Below are 26,321 nucleotides of genomic sequence, written 5' to 3'. Positions count from 1 at the left end.
ACGGGCACCACCTTGGGCTATTGGGAACTTGCAGGTGGATAAGGACACACTGCCTTGGGAGCTGTCGTGCTGATCAAAGCTGGCTAGGTCTTTATTCCTGTTGCGAGGAGGACCAGATCCTTGCCAAGCCTCTGACTTAATAGGGACATGGACTTAGTAGGAGTAGAAGCCATGATGATGATGATGATAATGGCTAACCATTGAGAACTCACTCTGCCATCAGCTAGGCTAATCAACTTTCTCCTAATCAATATATCATTGAGTCCTCACAACCACTCATAGTGACTGGGACACTAGCTGCTTAGTACAAGTGAGGAAACTTGAGCACAGAGGATTAAATACCGTGACCAAGGTTACCATTGACAAATAAGCTGGCTGAGTGCCTGATGAGTGGGCACACTGGGCACACTGGCTGTACTGCTTTTGTCTCTCCAAGCCTTGAAAGCATTGGGCCATGCCCAGCGGCTGTGGGGAACTGGTATCATCCCAGGAAGGATGTGGATGTGAGCTGACCTCGCTCTCTCTCTCCAGCTTCTGTGCTGCCTTCCACAGGGATGCGGGGATCTGGAATTTCCCCCTTCTAATATTTTTCTGGCTTTAATTTGAGAATTTCCCTCATTTGTCAGGAAGAGTAGATGATCTGAACATAAACACACATATTCTTTAAAACAAGCAATAGTCTGAAAGACAAATAATGTTTTTGTTTTTGTACTGTACTTTCAAAGTTAAATTAAAGGAACAGTCTTCGACAGAAGGAAGAATATTTTGGCATATACTACTGGGAGCAGAAACCAAAGTTTGTGGAGATGCCACTGGTATACCTTTTCTGATGTGTATGGGATGATTATTTCATATACATATAGTCCCTTGATTCAAGTAGTTCTTGAATATTTGTAAATGTGCACAGAATTGCATGGAAAAGCAAGCTCACTTCACTGGAGTCTATAATAATAGAGTTGAGAACAATACAGGTGCAATCTGGCTCATCATTTATTTGTAAATAAATTATGTCACAGTTAAACCATGAAATAGTGTAAAACAGAAGGTAGCTCTATTATAAAGTCAACAACATTATTGTTATATTAGAAAAAAAAAGTCACCAAATAGTGCTTCTAGTATGATCTTCTTTGTATTAAATATATACATCTATGTACAACCACACGCATGTACATCAATAGAAGGCACAGAGTTCCTATAATTAGGCCTCAGAGGGAATGGGAGGGTAGATTTCTCCACTGTTCAGTGTATTATATATCAATTGACTCTTGGAACAGAAGCCTGTTAGTGTACTATATATGTGTGTTATAAGAATTTATATATGGTCAAAATGGAAAACTAATAAAGCATAGATAGCATTCTGGATGTATAGTAATATGAGTGTACGGATGACAACCACATGCTGAAGAGCTTTTCCTGGAAGTAATCCTGAAAGGGTCAGACATCGCCTGGCCACAGACATGCTTCCCATGGGGCTTTCTGATCCCATCTGGTCTCTGCACCTTGGGGCCGGTGAGAATAGCAGTGTGGTCCACCTCAACCAGAACACTGTCCTAAAGCCACAGAGGCACTAAGTAGAAATATTTGTAAAGTCTCTCATTTAGTTTTGTAAAACATTAATCAAACCAAGGTAACTTATGAAAACCAGCCATCAGGTCCTCACCAGCCATCAGGTCCTATATAATAAAAGATAATTTTAGTTTCTCATAATCTAATACTAGTTTTTTTTAATGAATTTAGGACAAAGTCTACAGGGTGTACAGGGTCTTACTACATAGACAAGACTCATAGTGATTCTTCTGTTTTTAGCCTCCCAAGCACTGGGATTAAAAGCACGTGCCACCACACCAAGTCTCAACTGCCATCTCAGCGCACCCCAGAGGCGGGCCTGGGATGGCACAGCAAGGATCGAACCCCGGCTGCTGCACTCTGCCAAAGCAGATGTTTTAGTCTGCTGAGCTATCTGGCCAGCGCTTAATGCTAATATTTTAATAGTTGGGGTCATACATTTTGAAATATCCCCTCACCCCTCCCAAAGAAAAGTCTGCCTTAAAGAAACATTACACATGATGAAAAGTTACCACCTCACTGTGGTCAAGGCTGTGACCTTTGGGGTACTGTGCTCAGTTCCAGGTACATTCTTAAATAGGTATATTGAAAAATTACATTGTCTATAAGGAACAGATAAGCTGATTCAAGTTCTGGAAAGCAAATTATTCAAACGATGAAAGAACAGAGAATATGAAAAAATAATGGAAGGATGGGGCCAGGGTAGCACAATGGCCATCTCCAAACAAGCTGCATGAAAGGAAAACTAGGCTTAAACCATGTTATTCCAAAGTGTAGATCGAAATTTTGTAGATGAGAAAATTCAGTGTGATAAATTAAATTCTTGGTCTTAAGAGAGAGAAATTGAAGGAATAAAGATAGGAAAGGAAGATGTTAAATTATCATTATTCACAGATGACACAACATCCTATTTGGAAAGACCCCCAAAAACTCCACCAGAAGACTTCTAGACTCAATGAGCAAAATCAGCAGCATAGCTGGATGGAAAGTCAACATTCAGAAATCAATAGCATTCCTATGCATAAGCAACAAACTCACTGAGAGAGAAGTCAGGGAAACTGCATCCTTCACAAGCGCATCCAGCCAGGGATATAGCTCAGCAGCATGAGTGCCTGCCTGGCGATTGCAAGGTCTTGAGTTTGATCTCTGGTACCAAAGAAAAAAGTAATGACACAATAGCATCCAAAAAAAAAAATTAAATACTTAGGAATCAATCTAACAAAGTAAATAAAAGATCTATACTTTGGAAATCACAGTGCTCTGAAAAAGGAGATCAAAGAGGATATCAGAAATTAAAAACATATCCCTTGCTCATTGATAGGAAGAACCAACATAATGAAAATGGTCAGACTCCCAAAATTATTATACAGCTGGGGAGATGGCTCAGTAGAATATGCGCTTGCCTGGCAGCACAAGGGCCTGTATTCAATCCCCAGTTCCACCAAAGGAAAAAAAAAACAAACAAAAAAAACTAACATACATAGTGAGACTCTGTCTCAAAAATCCAAAAGTGGTCACTGTGTTCTCTCCAAAATTATTATTCAAATTTGATGTGATCCCAATCAAAATACCATTAGCAAACCTCACAGAAATAGAGAAAATATTCCTAAAATTCATTTGGGACCTGAAGAGACCTAGAATACAAAAGGCAATTCTGGGCAACAAAGGCAAAGAGGAAAGCTCATCAATCCCTGACTTGAAATTATACTATATGGCTACTGCTATAAAATCAGCATGGCACTGGCAAAAAAAAAAAAAAGAGACCTGAGGATCAATAGAACAGATTAGAAGATGTGGACACAACTATAAACCACTCAGTCACCTTATCTTCAACCAAGGGGTCAAGCATGTTCTCTTGAAGAAAGCCTCTTTAATAAGTAGTACTGGAAAAACTGGCTCTCTACATGCCCAAACTAAAAATAAGCCCCTGTCTATCATCATGCACTAAACAAAAGCCAAAATGGATCAAAGATCTAAATATTAAAACATAAACACTAAATTTACTAGAGGAGAAAGTAAGTAGAAATCTTGAAGTCAGAGGTGTAGGCAGAGACCTAACAAACCCACACTGCATGGGAAACTTCAAAGAACAAACAACTGGGATCTCATTTTATTAAAAAGCTTTCACACATCAAAAGAAATGACCAAGAGAGCGAAAAGGCAACCCGTACAGCAGGAAAGAAAGTTTTAGTCAACTGTTCCTGAGAAAAAGGACTTACATCTAGAATAAAGAATTGAAAAAAATTAGACCCCTCAAATTAAAAAACTCAATACAACAATGGGCATCTGAGAATATACACTTCTTAGATAAAGATATACAAATAGCAAATAAATATATGAAACAATGTTCAATGTCATTGGTCATGCAAGAAGTGCAAATTAAAACACTGAGCTGCCTTCTCATCCCAGAAAGAATGCTATCATCATGAACTCACCACTAACAAATGCTGGAGGGGCTGTGGGGAAAAGGGGACTTCTCCATTGTTGGTGGGGGTGTGGATGGGTCCAGCCACTGTGGAAATCAGTGCAGAGATCCCTCAAAGACCTAAGACTAGAGGTTCCCTTTGATCCAATCATTCTCCTTCTGTGTATATTTATAGAAGAATTAAAAACATCATGCCACAAGGATCTATGTGTACCCCTGTTTATAGCAAGCAGCACAATTGTCAGAACTAAATCTTGGAAACAACCTAAATGCTGATCAACTGAGGAATGGACAAAAAAGATGTGGTATGTTCATACAAAAGAGTACTACTCCACTGTAAAGGAGGATAAACTTGAGATTTTTTACAGGTAAATGGATGTAACTTTAGACCATAGTCATAAGTGAAATAAATCAGATTCACATGTTTAAACAGCATATTGTCTCTCTAGCGTAAGAAGCTAAAAGCGTAAGCGAGATCCAAAATGTACAACAGACATTAGAAAATGGGAAGAAACTGTTCAAAAGAAACGAACAACTGGGATGAGGGCATAGAGAAAAGAACAAAAGAAGGAAAGGAAAGAGAAATATATATATATATATATATATATATATATGATTGTTATACTGCTAATTTCTATTAGTTCATTGAAGGGAAAGGTTAGCACTTACATTATTTTGTAACCAACGTGCCTGCTCCCCCCAGCTCCTTTTTCCTAGAAACAGCTGGTCACTGATGCATAGCTCATCATGATGATGTATAAGCCAGTCCCCTGCTGACAAGCTATTCTGCCTCTGTACTTTCTGCCTGCTTATCCCAGATAAGAATGATCAGGGCCTGGTATTCTGAGAATGAGCCCGATCAGTACCAGTCAACGTATAGAAATCTGCCTCCAAATCCTGGCTGCCATTTGGCATCTCTGCTTGCCACTGCAGTTTGATCAACTTTTCCTGCCTGTATCTTGTAATTGGCAATTACTTTGAAGATAACAATACTCAATGTTTTAACTATTGTTATTGCCCATTGAAAATTTTAATTTCAATCTTGTTTTGTACTTTTGCATCATTGTTTTTATTGTTTTTTCTCTTTTAATTTTTTTTAAAAAGCTGATATATAATTATCCTGCCCTTCTACTCTCTTTTGAGATTTTTCTAGAGGAAGGATAATCACATTTGTTATTTAACTGCTAACTATTTTCTCAAGCCCTGGATGCACCAACAGGTTTTGACTTGAGTTTTTATCCCTTTTATAGGAACTGAACACAACTGTGTAAAAAAAAAAAACCCTAAAATTTTAAAACTAAGAGGCTAACTGAAGGAGAAAATATAAGATTGGAATCTAGATCTTCCAATAAGATACTACCAGAACTCTGGAAGCCAGACTAGCTAAGATGTCAGGATGCTGAGATTTGGCTGAGTCTAAATGTATACTGTCTGTTGTGGTGTACATATTTTTCTGATAGCCTGGTAAGTTTATTTTAGAAAGTAAAAATGAAAAGCACTATCCTCATGTTCCTAAAGATTTTTTTTTTTTTTTGTGCTTAGTCAAAGAATCAGGAAAGTAAACTTCTTAGCTGCCAATCAAAGTTGTGGACAGCAGGCTCCTTGTCCTAGTGTTAAAAGAATTAATGTCCCCAGAACTGGGTGGGGCAGTAGTAGAATCCTAGAATGGAATGTGGCCTCCATTCCATTCCTGAGGACTCATCACCATGCTGAGCTGATGAGAGATTCACTCAGAAATTACGGAGCAGGAGGTATTCAGGTACCGGCTGAGACAACAGACGAAACACTAAGACAACAACTGATCCCTAAGGTCATCTTTCAACCACAGCATTTGACATTTTGTTCACTTTTCTTGCCTTCCTTCTTTCTTTCATTCTTCCCTCCCTCCCTTTCTTCTCCTTCACTCCTTTCCTCCTTCCTTCTCTCTCAGTTTTTCCCCTTACTTGAGTTGCTTTTGTCCCTGAACTCTCTCCTAATTTTCTTTACTTCTATTTTCTGTCTTCTTCTGTCCTACTTCTCTTCTTTGTGATAAACAAAAGAAAACCAAAGAAAGTAGAAAAAAGGGAAAGAAAAAATGGAAATGATATCAGCTTGAGAAAAGAACACTCTCCGCAGGAAAGTAGGTGAGGAAAATGGGCATGGACCTGCAGAAATGGAAAATAAAAAAGAAGGGTGAAGGAAGAACAAGGCAAAGAAAAAAGAGGAAGAAGGTCAAGAGAAAAGGAAGACGTAAAGAATGAGGGTTGTTTCTGGTGAAAAAACAATGATAAAATTGTATCATTTTCTGTTTATGAAGCATGTGAAACCTCTAGCAGATGAGTCCTTCAACCAGGAACAGAGAAATACTGAGGACTTGATGATTGGGGGAGGGGGCATATTGTTTTTTGAGAGAGGGTTTCACTCTGCAGTTCTGACCGGCCTTGAGCTCTTTGTAGCCCAAGCTGGCCTCAAACTCATGTTGATCCTCCTGCCTCAGCCTCCCAACTGCTGGGATTACAGGTTTGTAGCGTAGGCCTGTTGTGATGATGTTTATAGGTCATCTTCCTTCTGATTTCAAAAGGAATAGGAGAAAGTTTACACTAGAAGACACAGGTACATTGATACTATTCAAAGACTAAAGACAGCAAAGATAGTAGGAATCATAAGATATGCTGAGGAAAATCACTGAAACTAAGCTAGCATAAGCCTTTCCTTAGCCCTGAACTCTAAAACAGTGTATCAAATGGAGATTAAGCTGTGCATTGATCCCAGGTTTTTTCACTGCCCTTTCATGTAAGAAATTCTCCATGAAAGCTGAGAGAAGGTAAGAGCAATTCTGACTTCATTAGAAGCTTACAGAAGGCTTGCCACGATATTAGAAGGAATAATTTTTCCCAGGGGTGCTATTCTGTTTCCCTCTCCTCCTCCTTGTCCCCATCCTTCTCAACTTTTTCCCTAAGCCATTCAGTAGTAACTTGCAGACACTACTGGCCAGCTGCTTCCGAATAGTTAGGGAACCATTTTGCTGGGAAGTTAGCATAGTAGAGTGCAGCTCCGTAGTTTTTGCTTAAATCAGATGTCATACAGAAAGTCCTTAGAGAAGCCAAGTTGGAAGACAAAAGGGTAAAGAAATGTATTTTAACCTACATTGTTTTAGCAAATCACTTTTTCTTGGATTTACTTAGGTCAGTACAAGTGAGTTCGCAGTACTGGGGATTGAACTCAGGACCCTGCACTTTCCAGGCAAGCGCTTATTCTACTGAGCTATCTCCCCGGGCCTGGACTTTCTAAAGCAGCTTCTACCTACAATTTACATAGGATTAAAGAATTGTCAATTGCCTACATTAAATAATATCATAGGAAGCAGGGATGCTTCGGTAGCCAACACTCCTGGGCACAACTCCTTCCTTGCCCAAGAAACCTCAGGACTACTACTGCCTCATACAAGGAAAGATGGTGAGTCCAGAGACTGCCCATTAGCATATATATGTAATGCTTCATTAACTCTAAACTCACTTTTTAAAACTTTTATATCTTAATCATTTTAATATGGCATCTCTGAAATCCAGATGTATTTTACAGTGGTGTAATTATAATAGGAAGCTCCTGCCTCACCCCTTAGCACATAACGTGATTCATCTTTGAAATGATGACTGAAGACTACAACTGTGTTTCTCAGGCCGGAGTCTTCAGGGAGAAAACAGAAAGTTGGTGTGAGGCATAGAGTTTTGGTATGACTTCTAAGAATCCTCTCAATTTGCAACACGAGAGGCGCAGTACCCTCCCCCTGCCACTCCCTCAGTGCTCTTGGACACTTGAGGTGTCCCCTTCTTCCCCTTCCTCCTCCCTACCAGCCAGCATATGCCTGGTGCCTGCTCTGCCCAGCCCAGGGTGAGGGCTTGTCAGATAGGGCTGCTGCTTCTCCGTGCTCCTCTCGGTGCACATGTTTGTGTGTTTAGGGGAGAGGGGTTGGAAGGTCATGCTAGCGAGAAAGGCCCCAAAGAAAGAAGGCTTCCATTCTGATAGCTTGCTTGGCATCTGGCTCCAGGAAAATGCACCTATCTGTTGATTTGTTAATAGTAACAGTGATGATGGTGGTGAAGGGTCTGGGTTTTCCAGTGGCCCAAAGAGAACAGGGAGCAGAAATGCATACTTGGAGCAGACAGTGGCCTTTTTGTTGGACTCCTACCATGTTTCATCTCCCACTTTTCTGATGGCAGAACAGAGCTTGAGCACTGGGTGGAACCCAATGCCAGTCTGTCCCACCATAGTGTTTCTTGGACCTTGGGAGAAAGATGTTCCCTCTTTTTGGTGCTTTCTCATGCAGAATTCCCCATGCCAGCTGCCCCAGCACATGAGGTGTAGCAGAGCAAAGCCCAGGCAGAGACACAAGGAGGCAGAGACCAAGTGGCCTTGCCTGGATCCTTCTGTATTCTGAGGTGCCACAGTTACCTTTTCCACTGCATGAGCTATCGCATTCCTGTCCTGCTTAAATGAGCTCACACTGTTTCTTGGAATCAGTACAGCATAAGACATTTCAAACCTCTGTTTTAAACTATCCTCTAGCTTAACTGTTCTTTTTGAAAATTATTTGCAGCAAATAATTCAAGTTTGAGATTTGGGAGGTGAAATCCTCATATTGTGTGCTCCTGACTGAAAGGAAATCCTTGGGTCTTAGATGCCTGCTTCAGTTGAAAAGCTGTAAAGATTACTCACAAGACTGGTATGGATTCTCACTTGAAGGACAGCTCCATCTTGAGCTAGATCAATGGCACAAACAGGCTCCTTAGGATTCATCCAAAATCTTCATCTGGTTCCAAGGCAGCCCTGCATTTAGTTTTGCACTATAATGCCTAGAAGAACTGAGGCCTGAGGATTCTGAAGACCCACGATTGTCAGCGGTTTTGGTGTGCCATATTTGATGAGGGCTTATCATTCTGACAGCATTTGCCAAACTGGTTTGAGGCATGTCTTAGAACAAGAGCCCGGCCCAAGGACATTCCTTAGCTATTTGCTGTGGCAGGAGGGCATGCCTCCAGCTGATGTGAAAACTGGAGGACTTAAACAAAAGGAATAATTTTGCTTTATACTTTTTAAAATAGAAACTTACTTGGTATGTCGGCAACTTCCATCTGCCATCAGTTGTGCAGAGATACTGTGATAAAAGCTTTCAGGAATGCTGATAGTTCAGAACTGGCATCAGCCCATTGATCCAGCCATTTAAGGCCGATGAGGGATGGCCAAAGAGCTCAGTGGATTAAAGCACCAGCAAGCAGGCTCAGGGGCCAGGGGTTTGATCCCCAGTCCTGTGATGCTGGTGCCGGCCCCACCCTTAGGGAGTACTGAGATGACAACTGAGACTGAGTACAGTGGTGTACGCCTGTAATCCTAGCACTTGGGAGGCTGTAAACAGGAGAATCGCTACAAGTCCAATCTAGAAATGAGACCCTGAACACCCTGTAGATCCTTCCCTAAAATACAAATAAACAAATAAATAAATAAAATAAAGACTGGTGAGAGACTGACCTATGCAGCAGTTGTGAATTATTAGGCAAAGGTCTTGCTAAAGCTGAGCATTGTAAGAATGCTACGAAACTCATTCCAAAGGGTACTGCTACGGTCTGAATATGTCCTCCAAATATTCATGCACTGGAACTTTAATTCCTCAAAGCGCTGTTGGGAGTGGAGTCTCTTGCAAGGTATTCTGCACAGAAAAGCCCTCCTGTGTGGACTGATGCCTTTCTCCAATAAGCGAGTTGGGCTCTAGTGGGAGTGGGATTACCGCCCCTGCTGCTCTCCCTCTTTCTCAGGTGCCTGCTTCCCTCCTGCTTCTTTCCGTGACGTGGAATGGTGCTGGTCCCTCGCCAGGGTCTGAGCAGAAGGGTCTGAGCAGAAGGGTCTGAGCAGAAGTTGGCACCATGCTCTTGGATTAACCAACCTGTGAACGTGAGCCAGAACTAAATCTCTCTAAATTACCCAGGATCAAGTATTTTGTTACAGCAACAGAAAACCGACTAAAACAGACTGGTAGCTAACAGGTCTCACAGAAAGTCAAGGTTATCGCCAAACCAAAGCAGTTGCCCCCAAATCACCTCATCACCAGGCTGAGCGCTGCACAGTGGTGTGTGAAATCCCTTCCAGTGAATCCCTCCTTCCCTGTACCAAAGACTTTTACCAACAAAAACATTTTTGTAACAGCCAGACTTTTACTGTAAGAAGTCAGACTCTTTCAAACACTTCTTCCTTTCCTCATAATGTAATCAATTTTTGCAACGTCATTAAGGATCGATGACAACTCACAACTAATTTCATTGCAGAGTAAGCACACCGTCTCTTCTGATCCTCGGAATCCTGTTATGAAAACAAAACAATTTTTTTCTAGATAAGTTTTGGAACGTAAGAAAGGAAGAATTTAATCTGAGATTTTCTTCTGTAGGACTATGTAGGTTCAAATCCTATCTTCATTCTTTTTTCTTTCTTTTCTTGTATTTTTAGGACAACGGGTACAAGGTCTCACTGCGTGGATTGTGTAGATCGTAGATCCGACTCGTAGTGATCCACCTGTTTACAGCCTCCCAAGTGCTGGGATTACAGATGGGAGCCACCATGCCCAATCTCAATTGCCCTCTTAGCGCCCCCCGGGGGCCGGGCACTGCAGGCCCAGGGATCGAACTCCCGGCCCCGGCCCCTGCCCCTGCGTCTGCCTAAGCAGGGGCTATAATCCTCTGAGCTATTTGACCAGCCTCCTATCTTCAGTCTTGGCAGCTGTGTGATTTGGTTGTCACATAGCCTCTCTGAACCCGTGTCTTTATCGTACAAGCTGCAGTAAAACAAGACTTACAGGTCAGGCAGAGCTCATAGTTTGATGGGGTAAATGTGCAGCTTTTACATTTACCTGCAACTTTTTATCTCCATGACGCTGAGGTCAGAAAGTGTAATTCCTGCTTGATTAACAGGTTACATCCCTCCCCTTCTCCAGCCTCCAGATCTGCTGTCTTGGTCTTTGAGTCAGTAGGGAAAGGTGCAGTCACTTCCCGGACCCAGGACCTCTGACATCCCTTTAGGAGGAAGCGCCCAACCGGCGTGCAGGGGGCTCCGCTCGGAAACAGCCGAATTCTGGGAGGCGGCCACGAGCGCCCCAGCCGGCCTGCGTGCGGCGGCCCCAGCTCTCCGGGCCGAGCGGGCGGGCGGGCGCGGCAGTGCGTGCACAGCCGAGGGCGGTGGGGGTTGGCCTCCGGCCGCAGGCCGCGTGTCAGGTGCCGTGAGAAGCACGGGCGGGGCAGCCAGCGCCGCGTCCAGGGAGCGGACCGGAGCCGACTTCCCAGAAGCTGTGCACGCGAGGCCCAGCTCGCACGCAAAGGGGAGGAGACAGCAGAGAATTGCAGCCCTGCAGCGCTGGCTGGCGCGTGGGGAGCCGCCTCCTCCCGCCCACCGCCCCTTCTGGGACCCCGGCGCGCCCTGCGGGAAGTCTCACACCCCCTTCCCCACCCACCCTGCCTCGGGCGTCGGCTCCAGCGCCAACCCTTGGATATCCTGCTCGTGTCCGCGGGCGGCGCCCCCTGGAGTCGGTTCTTCGCGGGGAAACCTCGGACTCGCTGTGTCCCGCGAACGGGCGCAGGCTTTGTTGCCCAGGGATGGCCCGGGCGGGGAGAGGCTTTTGCAGGGTTTCCGGATCTCGCCCCAAGAACCGTAAAAAGAACTTTTGCGTGTCAAAGAGCCCCGAGGGAGAGGCCAACGTGTTGGGAGAATTTAAGATTTAAGTGCTGGGGAGACTGCGACCTTAGCCTGAGAGTCCCCTGTCGCGACTGGACACGGTTGCTCTCCTGACTCGGGCGCCAAAGGCTCAAGTCCCGGCCGCTGGGAAGGAGGTCGCGCCCTGGGGTTAGGGCTGTGCTGAGCCCTGGAGCAGGAGCGGGGTTCTCAGCGGGGTCGGCTGTGACCGATTCCGGCTGAGTTCGCAGTGCAGCGCTAGGGCCAGGGGAGTCCCAGCCCCGCCCCCTTAAGTCCCGCCCCGCCAGGTCCCGCTTCCTCTGCTCCGGCTCGGTCCTTAAAACTGGGAGAAGTGGGGGCTGCATGTTGTTGCCGGAGTAGACTCAAACCCCAGCTGCAAGAGCCGCCTTGGGGAGTGAGGGCTGGGAACTGACTGCACCCATAGACCCCGCGTTGTAACTCGAACGCAGGGAGCAAACCTTGCCTATCTTCCCGCACTCCCCTCTCAATCCACGCACTCTTGGCTCCGACGACGCCAAGAGACTTGAGGGCGTATTAGAGCCCCTTAGCGCGGGCAGCAGGTGTCCCAGGAGGGCCTCCAGGTTCCTGACGACCCCGGTTTCAGCAGGGCCCAACCCCTCCTCGGAGCCCGCTGTCCCGCGCCGTTGAAGATCGTGACTCCCCGCAGGTCAGTGTGTCCTCAGGGCCACCTTCCAGCCCCATTCAGCCGGGCCCTTGCAGGTCAGATAGGGTGGCAGGAGCTCGGAGGAAACCAAGACCCCCTGCCTAGGCGTCTGCCGTTTCTCTTCTGCATCACGGTCCGTTATGGGCTGGAGGTGCAGAGGCTGTGCTGCGTCCCAGAGCGCGGGTGGACAGGGCCATCGTAGGCCCTCGCTCCAGACAGCCATCCTGACCAAACCTGCGCAGACCTCTGTACCTTGGGGTCCAGGGGCTGGGGGCTGGGCGCGGGGAGCTCGCTCCTTTCTCTCCACACCTCAGGTTCCCGCCTCTGCCTTTCTGTCCCCAGCATGGCTCTCAGCACAGACGACCCGCTGCCGCCTAGTCTGCTGTCCGTCCAGCAGGCCACTCTCCTGCTGCTGCTCTCGGTGCTGGCCGCAGTGCACATGGGTCAGTGGCTGTTGAGGCAGCGGAGGAGGCCCTGGTCCTCACCTCCGGGCCCCTTCCCGTGGCCCCTGATCGGAAACGCGGCGGCCGTGGGCCCGGCGTCGCACCTGTCCTTCGCGCGCCTGGCGCGACGCTACGGAGACGTCTTCCAGATCCGCTTGGGCAACTGTCCCGTGGTGGTGCTGAACGGAGAGAGCGCCATTCACCAGGCCCTGGTGCAGCAAGGGGCCACCTTTGCCGGCCGGCCGCCCTTCGCGTCCTTCCGCGTGGTGTCCGGTGGCCGCAGCATAGCTTTCAGCGACTACTCGGAGGGCTGGAAGGCGCAGCGGCGCGCGGCGTTCAGCACCGTGCGCGCTTTCTCCACGCGCCAGCCGCGCAGCCGCCGCCTCCTCGAGGGCCATGTGCTGGGCGAGGCGCGCGAGTTGGTGGCCGTTCTGGTGCGCGGCAGCGCGAGCGGAGCCGGCCTCGACCCGACACAGCCGACCATTGTGGCGGTGGCCAACGTCATGAGCGCCGTGTGCTTCGGCTGCCGCTACAACCACGACGACGCCGAGTTCCTGGAGCTGCTGAGCCACAACGAGGAGTTTGGGCGCACGGTGGGCGCCGGCAGCTTGGTGGACGTGATGCCCTGGCTGCAGCTCTTCCCCAACCCGGTGCGCACCACCTTCCGCCAGTTCCAGCAGCTCAACCGCAATTTTGACAAGTTCATCTCGGACAAGTTCCGGAAGCACCGCGAAAGCCTGCGAGACTGGACGGCTCCCCGCGACATGATGGACGCCTTCATCCAAGCCGCCGAGAGGAAGGCGGCCGGGAAGGTCAGCGAGGTCGGCGCGCGGCTGGACATGGAGGACGTGCCGGGCACCGTCACCGACGTTTTCGGCGCCAGCCAGGACACGCTGTCCACCGCGCTGCTGTGGCTGCTCATCCTCTTCACCAGGTGAAGTCTGCAGAAAGGCCAGGGTTGGGGCTTTCTTTCTTCCAAGGGTATAGGGCAAGAGGGTGAGGGGATGGAGCAGGGCGGGCGCTGAGGTTGTGAGCAGAGCGCAGATTTTGAGACTTCTCTCCAGGTCCCCCACCCCTCCAAACTGAGATCACGTCCCCAAAGCGACACCCAGTCAGGGAAGGGACAGGTGCGGACGCCCGAGCACCTCACCTGGAGCTGCCAGGGCCCCCGCATCTTAGATCTTGTTTCCTGCTCCCTCTAGCTTGCGGGCGGGACACATTTGTGATACCCCTGCTCGGCCACCGACTCTGGAAAACACGATTTTCACAGCGCCGGCAGATCAGTTCTCACATCTCACTCTCTAGCGTCGTAGAAACACAGTTGGAAGGGTTCCAGGAGAAAGGGAAACACAGTAAATATGTTAAATAAACACAGCCCAGTAATCGGCACGGATCAGAGGGCTCCCAGCTGCGACTCTGAGAATAACCCGAGGCTCAGGGATTTGTTACCCGGGTGAAGGAAGCCCGTGGAGATCGGCTGCAAAGCTAGCCCGCGCCGAGGCTTTCGCAGGCGGCCAGAAACCAGCCAGCAGGATTAGGTTCATCAAACTGTTCCTAGGAAGAAGTATCAGGTAGAAAAGTTGCTTTAGGGGAGTGCGAATAACATCCAGAGACGAGAGTGCAGGTAGCTAGGAGGCGCCCACGGCTTCCCGGATCTCTGTGCAGGCTCTAGAGGTCCCTACTGCCTCCACACCCGCCCAGGGCCTGGCCGCGCAGAGCCCAACACCTACGGAGTAAACAGGCCCCGGTGTCAGATTGCCAGACTAAGCAAAGAAAAAATAAACTCTACATGGGATATGCTTATCTTCAAAGATGCAATTGTTAAACCTGAATTCTAGTATTTATCTAGAATCCGTATCCCTGGGGCAAATGCGCTTAAGGCAAATCTCAAGTGTCCAAGGCACCAGAAATCCCGGTTGTGGGCTCGAATTTCATGGGGCTCCAACAGGCATCCCGATGTTGAATATACTGTGACCCTGCATTTGGAAGACAGAGACGCTTCTTATGGCTATACTGCATATACTACTGCATTGTAGGCTTCCTTAGGCTTTGTGCAGCTATCTTAATAAATTAAACACTTTTCGTATATTAAACAATAGCTTTTCAGTTTTAAAATCATAGAAGCACATATTGGGAGGAGGGGACGGCATAAAAAAGGAAAAGTCAACTATAGTTCAGGAAACAGACCTCCCCAGAAAGTGTCTTACCCATGTCCAGAGAAGCATGTTATCTATTGAAATAAGTTTTTTTTAAAAAATTAGAATGAACCCTAAAAAGTTTTTCTTATATCCAGTTGGGTAGCAGAAGAAAATAAAATAATTTTGGTATTAGAATGAATTAGGTAAAGCTAATAAATACTTTTTGCATTTTTGTAGAGAAAAGACAATACGGTAGCAATCAGTACATTATAGTACCTGTTTCTATGTGTAAGTCTTATTGAAACAGCCTTGTCTGCATATTGGCTGTGACTGCCTTACATTACAAGGTAAGACAGAGGGGCCAGGGAGATAGCTCAATAGAATAAGTGTTTCCCTGGCAAGCGCAAGGGCCTGAGTTCAATCCCCAGTTCCACAAATAAATAAATTAAATTAAATAAAACTAGAGGATTTCAACAACATAAGACAGAACTGAGTAGTTTACATGGACAGAATTTGGTCAACAAAGTCTGAAGCATTTATTATGTAGAAGTTTACAAAAAAGTTGGCAGACCTCTGAAATATGATGTTGAAGTGATTATTTAAATCATCCATAAATTCACCACATTCGTGCTTACATTTTTTTTCTGAGCTACATTAATTGTTATGTGGTTTTTATTGTTGTTATTTGGGCTTCTGATACTTCTACTTATTGTAGTGGGCAATTCTCCAGAGCATTTGTGTTAGTAAGTTTTGATGGCTACACAATATGTTGCCGTGATAACACAAAATGATTAGTATCACTTCTTGAGCTTTGACTTTCATTATTTACTTTGCATTTAAAATTTTAGCTATTTCTGTGTTCTATATAATTGCATCTTTTAATTACTTTCTGAAAATACACTTCTAAGCATGGATTACTGTGTTTAGAATGAGGAGCGAACAGGGGTAATCTTGCTTTGTGCTCAGATTTTGTTTTGCAAAAGAATTGTACTTATATCTGCAGGAGCACTTAGTATTACAGTTTGTACCACAGCCTTACAAACATTGAGAACTTGCTTTTAAGTTTAGGAAATACATAGTGTTATCTATGCTAATTCCAACAATCTTTTGTAAAATCAGGATAAGAAGTCCTCTGAAATGAGAGGAAGAAAAGGGGTCCACTTTCAGGGCTGCATATATTTTATGACTACATAGCTATAAAAATAAATACATCAACATTGTGTAATGAAACATTTTCTTCTCTCTAAAAGATTGTTTTTTAGGTTTGAAAATGTTAAAAGATATGAAAATATTTTCATGGGCTCTTCAAAAGTGTCCCAGGCCCAGCAGAACTGGGAGCCTGATGGATTAGTTGGCTTGGCCAATAGTGTGCCTTTTTAGACTGTGAACTTAAGAGATTTTTGGCCTACTATGAGAAAGAGAGCTTTATCCATGTGAGGCTTACTGTAGAAAATATAATTGTTAAAGTACATCTTATAATTTAGGGAGAAATTAATAAGTACATTAGATCTCCCTCTAGAATATTAATTCAGTCACTTATCTAGACAGGCTATTTAGAAAAAGGTGGAATTGAAATGAATCGTAATGTGCTTCTAGATGACAAAGGAGTTAATTTCGATTATTGATGTTTTTCTCTCTCTGCAATTGAAAACTAAACAGATATCCGGATGTGCAGGCCCGAGTGCAGGCTGAACTGGATCAGGTGGTGGGAAGGGACCGTCTTCCCTGCATGAGTGACCAACCCAACCTGCCCTACGTCATGGCCTTTCTTTATGAAACCATGCGATTCTCCAGCTTCGTGCCTGTTACTATACCTCACACAACTACTGACAACACTTTTGTCTTGGGCTACTACATCCCTAAGAACACGGTGATTTTTGTTAACCAGTGGTCTGTGAATCATGACCCAGTGAAGTGGCCTAATCCAGAGGACTTCAATCCAGCCCGGTTCTTGGACAAGGATGGCTTCATCAACAAGGATCTGGCAAGTAGTGTGATGATTTTTTCAGTGGGCAAACGGCGGTGCATCGGGGAGGAGCTGTCCAAGATAATGATGTTTCTCTTCATTTCCATCCTAGCTCATCAGTGCAGTTTCAAGGTCAACCAAAATGAGCCCTCAGAAATGAGTTTCAGTTACGGTCTGACCATTAAGCCCAAGTCCTTTAAAATCCATGTTTCCCTCCGAGAGTCCATGGAGCTCCTTGATAAAGCTGTCCAAAAGTTGCAAGATGAGGCAGCTTGCCTGTGAGAAGCCAGAGGAAAGCTGATATTTTAGAAAAGCTCAAGTCTTGGAGGATAGGAAGGAAAACTTAGAAATTTTTTAGTTCCATTTTGGTGCCAATAGTTAATTAGTCTTTACAGCGGGTGTAAACCAAGTGGCTTGCAGATGAGATGTGTTTCACACCCAAGGGCTCCTCCTAAGCCCTGGTCTAGGTGGAAGCTTTGGAAGATTTTTTGAGTCAAAGAATTAAGAGGGCCTATGAAATTTTTACATACTATGAGATCCTGGTAATAATTTCTTAAGAAGCGTTCTTTGTAGTCAAACCCCGCCACCATCACCACTCATATGCACATGCAGCTATCTAGTGAAGGAATATTTAAGTAATGATGGCTTTTTAGATGGATGCAAGATTGAGCTTGATGTGCAGAAACACACTTCATGGAAAATTGTATTAAGCAACCTTTCAGAATATGTTAAAGATGTAAAGGCGACTAATTTCAGTGCAAGATATGACTGGGAGTGACAAAGGAAAACTTTAGGAACCAAAAATGACCTTCTCACCTTTTTAGTAAAATAGCTTAATGAGCTTGTAGCTATTTGAGTGGACTTCCTTTTGATGTCCTGATGTGCTTTCCCTACTTTAGCATGAATCAAGAAGTCAATTGCTGAAAAAGAAGTTAATAGTGTAATAATTGTGAGTTTCAGACATTTATTATGAATTTTAAAGTGTGTCAATTTAATAGTCATAGTGAGGAGTTGCAGAGATTTATCATGAATTTTAAAGTGTGCATGTTTAAACTATAAAATCCAAGCTGAACTTGTACCTCTCTGGGTTGCCAATCTATATAGTATTTGAATTATGAGGAAAATACTTTGCTGTCCAGCTTTCGATGTATGATTATATGTATTCATTTTAGTAATTCTCATGGGCTTAAAAAAAAAACCATGTCACCAAATAGTATTAAGTGTATATACATATATGTTACATAATACAGTATGTTAGTATCAATTATTTTTAGTAGGAACAGTTTCAAATATATATATATATATATATATATATATATATATATATATATATATATATTTGTGGTACTGGGGATTGAACTCAGGACCTTGCACTTGCCAGGCAGGCGCTTACTCTACTCCCTGGCCCCAAAATACATCTTTCATAACATTGTACATCAGAAAGTAGAACAAGCCTAGTGAAGCCTGGTCCAAGCACATTAAATGAGTCACCTATTTTTCACATCATGAAAACCAAGTCAAAGCAAAGATCTTTTCTTATCAAAGTTTTGAACCATGGGAAAAAAATCTCGAAATTGTATAGTTAAATGTTTTTATTTCTTGTTCAGATTAAAATTATATTTATACTATAAATTCTCCATTTGTAGTTGGCCCAGTTAATATGTTAGAATTCCAAATTCTTGCAATATTAAATTTAAATTTAATTTAAAATCCAATCTGATTATCGAGTGCCAGTTGAAGCCAGCAGACATCTGACCAATGTCCTATAGAAGGTGAGACAGCTAACTTGTGCATGAGTGACAAATGCCAAGTGTGACCTGGCCTTTCTCTTTACTGAGTAATGGCGGGGGGGGGGGATGAACTGCCTTTATAATTGACTGGTTTCTCTTTTAAGTGATTAACAAAAGTTCAGCATTTATGTCTGTTTTTAAATGTCAGAATCAGAATCCCTTGGGAGGCTGTTTTGGGAATGGAATTATAAGACTGTGGGCTGGTCAGATTAGGTGTTATTTGTGAGCCAGTAACCCTTGTGAACCATTTTCTAATTAGCTGTTGGAAATTCAGAAAGAATAAAGCTGGAACAAAACGTGTATATCTGGAGTACAGAAATAACCTGAAAGCCTGCTAGAAAAGCAATAGAAGAGTGAAAATTGCAAAGGGGAGCAGGGAAGTTCTATATTTTTTATTTTCTGGGCAACTCAGCTCTGACAAGAAGTCCTGCAGGGTCCCAAGAGCTCACTGTTTGCTCTGTGTTATTAAGATTTTTGGAATTTTTGTATCAATATAACCAAGAAAGGAGTGCATGATGGTTTTGTATGTGGGTGGTCAGCAGAAAGAAGGGCAGAGTGACAAGGAAAAAAGATGACTAAATATTTTCCTCCCCATTCCAAATTAACTGAACTGAAACAAAATCTGAAGTATGCACATTTAGAAAAAAGTTGTTTGATGTCACTGTTGAATCTCAAGTAGACTTCTAAAAAAATCCACAACATAGCAGAACTGTTTCATAGTTTGGAATACTGAACTAATAAACATTTCATCGAATTTTACTTTTTGTATTTCGTGGTTTTATCTTCTGAATATGAAAAATTGTGCCAGTATTTTCAAAGGCTTTAAAGACAACCATAGAAATGAAGCTTAGCCAATGCATAGAAGTTTTTTAGGCACTGGCTAGTCCAAGATGTATGGCTCGCAGTGACGCTGGGCTCCTAAGGCTTATGTACTCTGAAAGATATGTGTAATAGAAAAAATAATCCTGCACCAATCTGGATGCCTCATTAACCAGCAAGTTCAGATGTGCTATAATCCGTTTTTATGTATAGAACCTGGACTAGCACCTGATGTTTGAGGCAGAGAGAAAGCTATGCTTAGACAAAAAGAAGTAGGTGAGTGACTGGAGGTTACCTGGTTTACTGAATATGTTTATCAGTCAAAGGAAGAAAAACACAACCATATATGAAAAAAGAGCCCAAGTTTTAGGTGACCGTAGTTGGATTACTGGCTTAATCAGGAAACCTCGAGCCCGGGAGATAGCTCAGTTGGGCCGGGGAGATAGCTCTGTTGAATAAGTGCTTGCCAGACAAATGCAAGGTCCTGAGTTCTAATCCCTGGTACCACCAAAAAAAGAAAAAAAAAAAAAAAAAGGAAACCTCATTTATTTTTCTCCTAGAGATAGACTGTACTTACTGAGAACCATTAAAGTCAGAACATCTACTTCCTGCTTTCACCATAGTTAAAGTATACTGTTCATTTCATACATCATTTATATTTTGAGGTTTTGGCTGATTAAGAAAAGTGCCTTTTTTCCAAAATAAAAAGATATCTCAGGTGTGTTTTGTGGATTATCTAAAAGTTTTCATGTCCCAGAACTTAGCCTTTACCTGTGAAATGTTGCTACACCCTTTTTCCACTTTAGATCTATATTAGATCAAGTAGGTGCATAGCAGTACGTATTACTTTGTATGTTTTTAACTGTCCTGCAACTGTTTGATTAAAATAGTATAGTTTAGTAGTATTTTTCATTATAACTCAAGAATAACTCTCTATTCAACTATTTGTTATTTTTGTACTTTGTCATGTATGCTTTTGGCATATACATAGCAGCTCTTCATACATGATTGTAACCAAAATAGATTTTAAGTATGCAACATATAAAGATTTTTTAAAAATCTGTATGTTTCTATATAATTGGATACTGTTACCAAAATAATAAATTCACATTTATAATTGTATGAAGTTTCATCTTACATTGTAACCAATATAATCTAATGCATTCATTTATTTCTACTATTACTGTATATTCTTGAACTAAAATATTATGTCACGTGATCAATTCTCTTGTGTTTTTTTTAAGTGTTATAAACAGCTTTTCATGCCATTGTGTGAGATGTGCCTCTCTCAAACCCTGTTAAAAGCTTAGCATGCTACCCTTCTTATATGCGGAAAGAAAAGTAAAAATAAATTGTGTTGTTTTTTTATTTAGCCATTCTAAATTTTAAGCTCTTGACTTTCTCTTTTTGTTCTCTAGTAGTTTTGGGGCTTGCAGTTTCCTACCAAATTTCTGATTCCTATATTTTTTAATTTATAAAGGGCAATAAGGAATTAAAAGTGAATGGCAAACAGCCAAGCAAGATAAGAATTAATTCTCAAATTTTGAAAGATTGAACTGGTTGCTACTTTAGGATGTTGAACTGATATTTCTGCATCATCTGAAAAATACAGGACACATTTTTCCTGCTGAGTAGCACATTAAACCTGCCTGTAAGTGTTTCACTCATGCATTTATTTATTTAAGGAATGGTCTACAGGGTATTCAGGGTCTCACTACTAGATCGGACTCATAGTGATCCACCTGTTCACAGCCTCCCAAGAGCTGGGATTACAACTGTAGACCACGACGCCAAGTCTCAATTGCAGTCTCAGCACACCCCGGAGGCAGAGCCTGCACAGCAGGCCCAGGGATTGAACCCCTGGCCCTGCGCCTGCTTGCAGGTGCTTCAATCCACTAAGCTATTTGGCAGGCCCTCATGTATTTTTTTTTTAAAGGCACATGTGCCTTAATTAACAAGTTCAGTTATAGTCAGTAAAATAGAACAGATGGATGAGAGAACAGCATAGTACACTAGGTGGAAATACTTTTCTGCTGACCTTTACCTGGTAAATTACTTCGATGCCCCAGGACCTCCACACTCACAGATCTTAGGGCTGCGCAGTGCCAAGGCCATTATCCAGACTCTAGCTCCTTTCACTGTTGTGTTAGGAAAAGAAACAATGGAGTAAAGGTTGTGTTCAGTATCATGGATACTTAGGCCTGGGGACATTACTTTAGCAATCAAAGGGATGGTTGTGAATTACTTTGGGGAATACTCTTGCTTTTCTAGCTATACTACAGAAAGATCTGAAAATGATCGTACAGGTCCATCCAATATGAGGGAAGAATTATTTTCATGGGGAAGCGTTTCTTTAAAAAAGCTAGTTGGGGTCAGATTTTTATAAAACTGTCAAGCAGTGTTGCATTCCACCCAGTTAGCTCAGGACTGTATTGTGTAAGGCTGGATGCAGGTGGGAAATGATACCGCTTCGGACATAAGCTAGACATGGTCCTTAGAAACATACAGAGGTCAATCCTGGAACCTCGAAGCCAGCCCACATTTGCGCACAAGTGCCACAGAAGGTAACTGGCTCTGAGTCCTCTGAATTTTGGCTGTCACTCTCAGCCTCCCAGTTTTGGGCTCTCAGTTATCCTCAGAAAAGGGAGGAAAAAGAAGGAAAAAAATTATATATTTAAATACATTTAGGGTCGAGGAGATAGCTCAGTAGAATAAATGCTTGCCTGGCAAACGCAAGGGTGTGAGTTCAATCTGCGGTTCCGCCAAAACAAACAAAACAAAACAAAACCAAAAACAAAACAAAATGAAACAAAAAAAAAACTTTTAAAAGCAATCTTTTTCAATTAATTTTATTGAGAAACAAATAGCAATGAAAGTTTCAAAACCGATCAGTAAGATAGTTTCAATAATTAATACATTGCATATTGTTGTCTTTGTAGTGGTTATTCATAGCACAAGATGGAGACATGATATCCTGTCCAAACATTATTAGTACAACTCTTTCTTCTCATTGAATTAAGGGAAAGTAGCTGTATATCTATCCTAACTATTTTGTATATACAGATACAAAATGGTCCTTCATTTAAAAGCAATCATTTTAAGGTGGAATTTTTTTTTCAGAAATAATCTAGTTTTATAGATATGGACAAACTACATGTAGAAGGGTGTTCTTGTAGCTCCTTCATTTGCTCAGCTACCTCCAGTCTTTGAAGAGGAATGCTGTGGTCTTAATACTCTTCAGCATTGTCAAGAGCGGAAGAAATGGAACTAAAATATGTTAAGCACTTAGGATTTGTGATGGCTGTACTAAAATAAACTCTTTAACACATTATTGCACAACAATCTTATGAGGGAGGCAGTTATATGGTGCAATTATCCGTTTAGGAACTCCAGCATGTGAATTTCCCAAGAAATGAACAATTTTAAAACTCACTGTCTTCATACCACCGCTTGCCTCTTTCTAGTCTACCCATGTTTGCATATACAGGGTAGGCTGTCTGTTTTTGTAAGACCACGATCCCCAAGAGCTTCATGAATAATTTACCTACTCTGTGTAGGGCACATTTCACACCGCATTCAGGGACATTGTAAAGTCCCTGGAAGAGTCACAACACAGTCCTATCCCAAGAAATGCCTCCTTAATCTGCTCTTTATGGACAAGAAGTCATGCTCTGTCTTATAATCTTGAAACATCTATGTTAGAACCTTCCTGGACCAGGGGTCCTTGTCTGAGTCAAAGGCCATCCGCGTGTTGCTCTGGTTGCCTGGGATGTGATCTGGTGTAAGAATGTCATCCACCTGAGAGGCGCACACCTCCATGGATGTGACCCAGGGTGTGAGCAACCAGAATCTTTATGGGAGCCCATGGACAACACCAGAGGGCGAGGGAAATACCGAGACATGAAACAGGCATGTGGCTGAGAAGCCTGGCTTTGCAAACAAGATGAGTGCAGCTCTGGCACTGGCTTTGGGCCACTTGAGATCCCCTGGAGCAATGTAGAGCACGAGCCACACAGGATGTCATCGCAAGATCCTAAGAGCCGCTGAGACATTTTGAGGTCAGGCTAAGAGTCACTGTGTAAGCCTGAGAAATCAACCTCGACTCTTTTTGTTCTTGTTTTTATTCCTGTTTTCCTACCACCTCACACTCCCCACTCATTACAATGTGCTTAATATGTATGCTTCATGGTCCAGAAAAACTTGAATTGATTTTTGTTTTTGTATACATGTGTCAGTTTACTTAAATGCTATACCAATCTTATCCAGTGACACAATCTTTTCTTAGTGCAATATTTTAAAGTCCTAACCTTGCATAATCCTCTGGCTTCTAAATGCTGTCTCATATTTCCATACTATTCACCCACTGCATTTTCTGTCTACTCTCTGGGGTAGTAGACACACATAGGGCATCCAATTTTAGGAGTTACCACACAGTGCTGCAAGAAGCATCCTTGTATGTGTATGTGTTTCCTGGTGGCCCTGTGGAAGAGTTGTAGCATGTGCCATACCCAGGTTTAGACTTGCTGACTCAGCAAATATGAGTATGCAATTTAAATACCACAGGTATGTTATCCAGGATGCCAGAATGAGTTTATGCTGCCTTCAGCGGTGCATGAGACTCTCTCCACACTGATCTCTCCACCAACATATGGCACGACCTCTTTAATTGATGTGTACGTATCTTCTTTATAGAAATTATGCACTAAATCAATTTTTTAACCAGGGTAACAAAGAGACACCTGTGCTCACTTTTCTATGTCTCCTCTAGCAGTATTTGTAGTTATATCACTTCCCTTCTGTTTCAATAGTACATTTACTGAAAATCAGATATGGCATCCCACCAAATTTGTTCCTGAATGGTCTTGTGCATGCAAAGCAAGAGTGACCTAAAAGTGAAGTGAATGCTATTGACTTGCTGCGGGACACAGATGAGATCTCCACCTTTCCCATAATTTGACTTTAAATTGGTGCCTGTGTTACTTACTGTCCCATCACTGTGACAAAATACCCAAGAAAACTGACTTGAAGGAGAGGAGATTTGCTTAGGCTCACAGTTCTGGTGGTTTCAGTTCATGGCAATGTGAGAGAGTACACAGTGGCAGCACGTAGTAGGGTGAAGTTACTCCTCTGTGCTGGGTGGGAAGGAAAGAAAAAGAGAGGAAGGAGCTGGGTTCCCAATATCCCCTTCAAAGGAGTGCCCCCAATGACCTAACCTCCTTCTGCTAGGCTCTTCCTCCTGATGGTACCCCCACCTCCCAGCAGTGCCACAGGCTGGGACCAAAGCCTTGAACCAATGACCCTCTGGGTACACTTGAGATACAAAGTATCACCGGACCTGTACATTTAATCTTAGTTGTTTTTCCCTGTCATACCCTTGAATTTATTTGAGGTTTTAGGGTTTTGGTTCACTCATTATGTTTGTATGTTTACTATTTTATTATTTCCACTTAAAATGCACTACCACAAAATGCCTCTACAAACCTACAAATGAATACCGCTGCAAGTCTATAAAATGCAAACAAATTGGTGATACCGAATACGGGGAAGGTTGTAAAGCTCCCAGCACTTCCCTACATTGTTGAGAAGAGTGCAGTGTGGCACAGTGTGACCTCACACCTGGATATTTCTTCTCAAGAGGTGAAAACACATTCACATAAAAGGTATGTGCACGTCTATGGTAGCTCTGTTCATGATTGCGCCAAACTACAAAGCAATCCCAGGCTGCTGTCAAAGGGCGATTATCTAAACAGATGTTACATTCACAGGACGGAGTGTCGCTCAGCAATAGGAAGAAGAGAACTGCGAACGCACGCGGCAACACGGATGACCTCACAAGACTTGCGGCAAGTAAAATCTCATTCGAAAGGCTCTATACTGCATGGTTCCTCGTCTATACCAGACTCAAAGAATGAAGGTTTTAGCGATGGACAGCAGATCCGTGGCTTGAGCTGTTGTTGCCAAGAGTTAGAGTAAAAGCATCATGAGGTGGCTAGGGGTAGTTCCTGATCGTGGCAGTGCTTATGTGGATGTATATTTGTATAAAAACTCATGAAACTATATTAAAAAAGTATTAAATGGGATTAAAGTGATGAGAGTTTGGGGAGAGTGTTTAAAAGGGGGTTGGTGCAAAGGAGTTTCAATGTAGCGGAACCAAGTTTGGCCCACAGCAGTGTGACTGCAGGCAGGCCCGGAAACACTGACCAAGGATGGCCAAGCTCAGATGGGCCAGCAAGGCTCCTACTGACGTCACATCTTCACAGGTTCAAGGGTGGGGAGGTGGTGACAGATTTTGGAGGCACAATAAGAAACAGACCTCTAGCCTTTGGAATGAGCAACAGCAGCTAAAGCCATGTGCTGAAGCTTCCGCCCAAGATGATTTTAATTCAGTGTCTTAAGTGTAAATCAAGCACTTACTAGGTGAAGGTGTTGCCCTGAGCACTGGAGAGATAAGTGAATGTCCAGACCCAGAGCTCATGGAACTAATATACTAGTGGGAGGGGTGAGGGGAGAGAAAATATATACATGATTTCAACTAACTGGAAGTGCCGTAAAGTCAATAAAACAGGAGGTGCATGGGGAGGCTGGTTAGAATGAGCGGTCAGGGAGGCTTTCTGTAGGAGACAACACGGAGAAAGAGAGGCATATGGACAAGCATAATCTTGCATCTAGGAGGAGGAACTATAGAGTCATCAGACAGTAAACTAATAACCAACAATGGTAACAAACAAGCTGGTTGCAGCTCTGTTAAATTGATTTCATGGTCAATACAAGTCTGGGCAGCTGAAGTAAATAATTTTAGC

The 26,321-nt window shown here is 43.4% G+C and overlaps 1 protein-coding gene and 1 non-coding gene across 3 annotated transcripts; both read left to right on the top strand.

The window, feature by feature from the left end:
* The first annotated feature begins 12,001 nt into the window (after positions 1-12,001).
* LOC101580968 (cytochrome P450 1B1) lies at positions 12,002-18,226 on the top strand. Of its 2 annotated transcripts, none has more exons than XM_004627723.2 (3): positions 12,002-12,368; positions 12,708-13,742; positions 16,606-18,226. In XM_004627723.2, the coding sequence occupies exons 2-3, from the start codon at positions 12,709-12,711 to the stop codon at positions 17,192-17,194; spliced, it is 1,623 nt and encodes a 540-aa protein (XP_004627780.1). In that variant the 5' UTR covers positions 12,002-12,368; position 12,708; the 3' UTR covers positions 17,195-18,226. The 2 variants fall into 2 exon arrangements, with proteins under 2 accessions (XP_004627780.1, XP_023566936.1); XM_023711168.1 differs by having other exon boundaries at positions 12,680-13,742.
* A 2,517-nt stretch (positions 18,227-20,743) lies between these two features.
* LOC111815756 lies at positions 20,744-20,849 on the top strand. The gene has a single exon (XR_002820399.1). It is a non-coding gene; the product is annotated as a small nucleolar RNA U13 (small nucleolar RNA).
* Positions 20,850-26,321: the final 5,472 nt, after the last annotated feature.

The sequence above is a fragment of the Octodon degus genome, unplaced genomic scaffold (genome assembly GCF_000260255.1).
Source record: "Octodon degus isolate 3935 unplaced genomic scaffold, OctDeg1.0 scaffold00020, whole genome shotgun sequence".
Classification (NCBI taxonomy): domain Eukaryota; kingdom Metazoa; phylum Chordata; class Mammalia; order Rodentia; family Octodontidae; genus Octodon; species Octodon degus.
The sequence above is the reverse complement of the archived record's forward strand: the minus strand, read 5'-3'. Positions and strand labels throughout refer to the sequence as shown.

Excerpts from the sequence above, each read along its gene's own strand:
- LOC101580968 (XM_004627723.2), top strand. The coding sequence starts at position 12,709 with ATGGCTCTCAGCACAGACGACCCGCTGCCGCCTAGTCTGCTGTCCGTC. Across the intron at positions 13,743-16,605 it reads CTGCTCATCCTCTTCACCAG|ATATCCGGATGTGCAGGCCC; the intron begins GTGAAGTCTGCA and ends AAAACTAAACAG.